The following is a 2,020-nucleotide window of genomic DNA, read 5'->3' on the forward strand; positions in this document are numbered from 1 at the left end:
TTCAGCTTTCTTTCAGTAGGAAAGCGGAATCTCTGGATATGCCATTTCTGAAAGCTTATTACAATCGACGAACGTACACATGCATACAGTTTTGGACGAAGGTTTTACCATATTTCTTGGTAAATAATTTGTCTTCAGTCATTTCTGAAACGGAAAATATTGTCGATTAGTTTACAAATTTAATTTTCATTTTATCATATTATCAGGCAATCAACTAAAAACAATGCACAATTTACGACTTTTAAATTTCAATCCAGTGTATTCTCAGGTTGCTTTGAAAAGGTATTTTCTTCTTTATAATAAATGAAAAAGAAATAAATATCAATAATATTTGTAAATATTTATTAGCATTGACGATGTTTCTACAAAATTACAATCTGCATTATTTCTTTATGGAAATCATCTGCACGGCCTAATTCATCTAGTGAAAGAAGACGCCGACTATCATTCGTTGCGTAAAACTGGTAAAATTGTCGATTCCTCCGAGTTATTATTATTATTATTATTTTAATTTTCAGTCGCACAATTAATTATCATTGCAAAGTTGTTAAGTTATCACATTAAGTTGAGCTTTTGTCAGAAAAATTATTTTCATAAACTTGCATTATACATTCGAAACATTTGTTACTTAAGATTTGTTCAAAGCTTGCGAACGATCGCCGGAGCTTCACTTCTCCAACCTGATATCGCAATTGGAAAAAATAAAAGCTCTCTTGAAAACAACTCCCCGTTCTAAAGTATATTCAAGTTTAAATGTTTAAAAATGTAAAATAAGAAATACGTCTAAAATTTAAAACACAAAATATCTCACACGTTGTGTAGCTCTTTCTTTTGATAATCTTCTACAGTTTGTATTTTAATTTCACTTTTCAGCGAGTGGAAAAAACTGCAAACAACAAACACGATACACAGTTCACAGTTGGTGATGTTTACATCACACGACATTCAAATCTCGGTGCCGCGCAAATTATATTTCACCTTGTCTCCGATGAAAGCTTGTCACAAATGGATCTTACCAGCAGGTAAAAATCACTTATCAATTTTTCTTCATTTTTTAAATTAAAATTATACGTTTAATTTCATTAAACCTTTTTCACTTATTAACAGACATGGTTGTATGGACGGTCTGAGAAACATAATTCGAGTTTGCCACGAATTTGGTATCACGACGATCAGTGTTCCGTTGCTTCTAGTTAATGAAATTTCACCCGAAGTACTTTTCATTATTACTGTTATAATTGTACTTAAAAATATAACAATTAAACAACATTTGAAACAGCTTTTACGAACAAACTATGCCTACGATAAACATTGCATTGTTTCTGTTTTTACAGCTTCATAACGAATCTTGGTGTCTACGGCGTGCGGAAATGGTATTCAAAAGTGTTAAAGGATTTATGATTGAATTTGCGAAATATGCTTCTACTCCACAGTACACTATTCAATTTTATTTACCGGAAAACATTGACACATCCGTGTTTCATCATTGTTCAGATATGATTCCGGCCATTTTTCAAACTACTGGACCTTTGTTTGCCGACAGAAAAAAATGAACCTAATTTTATACAGTAACACTTGGCATACTGTTTTTCAAACTTTCAATAAACATTTTAATTCGGCGAAAGTGCTTTGTTAACTGGAAAATTCACTCAACTCTTCACCCTGTTTGCAAACATTTCTTTTTATCTTACAGGAGATACAAGAAATGAATAAATAAAAGTAAATAATAAATTTAGTAATCAAGTACAGGTGTTCAATAACTTTTGTCACAAGAAAAATTAATACTGTATATTTCCAGCAACACGAAGGAAAAAATTTTAGACAACAGTTGAAGAAGAAAAGTAAAATAATACAGAAGTTCACAATCTTCAAAAAATTCAATTAAAGCTAAATACTAAACTGATATCAATTTCTCGAACTTCTGCAGAAAAAGTAACTGGAGAATTAAAATTTTACGTAATTTTAAAACAGAAAAAACTTAAAAGACATCTGATCAAATACATATATCTAAATATTTTGA

General features: G+C 30.3%; 1 protein-coding gene across 1 annotated transcript; it reads left to right on the top strand.

The window, feature by feature from the left end:
• The first annotated feature begins 79 nt into the window (after positions 1-79).
• On the top strand, positions 80-1,553 carry Tsp_13914 (conserved hypothetical protein). The gene is made up of 8 exons (XM_003366044.1): positions 80-119; positions 207-282; positions 349-464; positions 519-551; positions 634-737; positions 874-1,022; positions 1,108-1,192; positions 1,335-1,553. Exons 1-8 carry the CDS (start codon positions 80-82, stop codon positions 1,551-1,553), a joined length of 822 nt encoding a protein of 273 aa, XP_003366092.1.
• The last annotated feature ends 467 nt before the right edge of the window (positions 1,554-2,020 follow it).

The sequence above is a fragment of the Trichinella spiralis genome, assembly GCF_000181795.1.
Source record: "Trichinella spiralis strain ISS 195 chromosome Unknown Scfld6668, whole genome shotgun sequence".
NCBI classification, from domain to species: domain Eukaryota; kingdom Metazoa; phylum Nematoda; class Enoplea; order Trichinellida; family Trichinellidae; genus Trichinella; species Trichinella spiralis.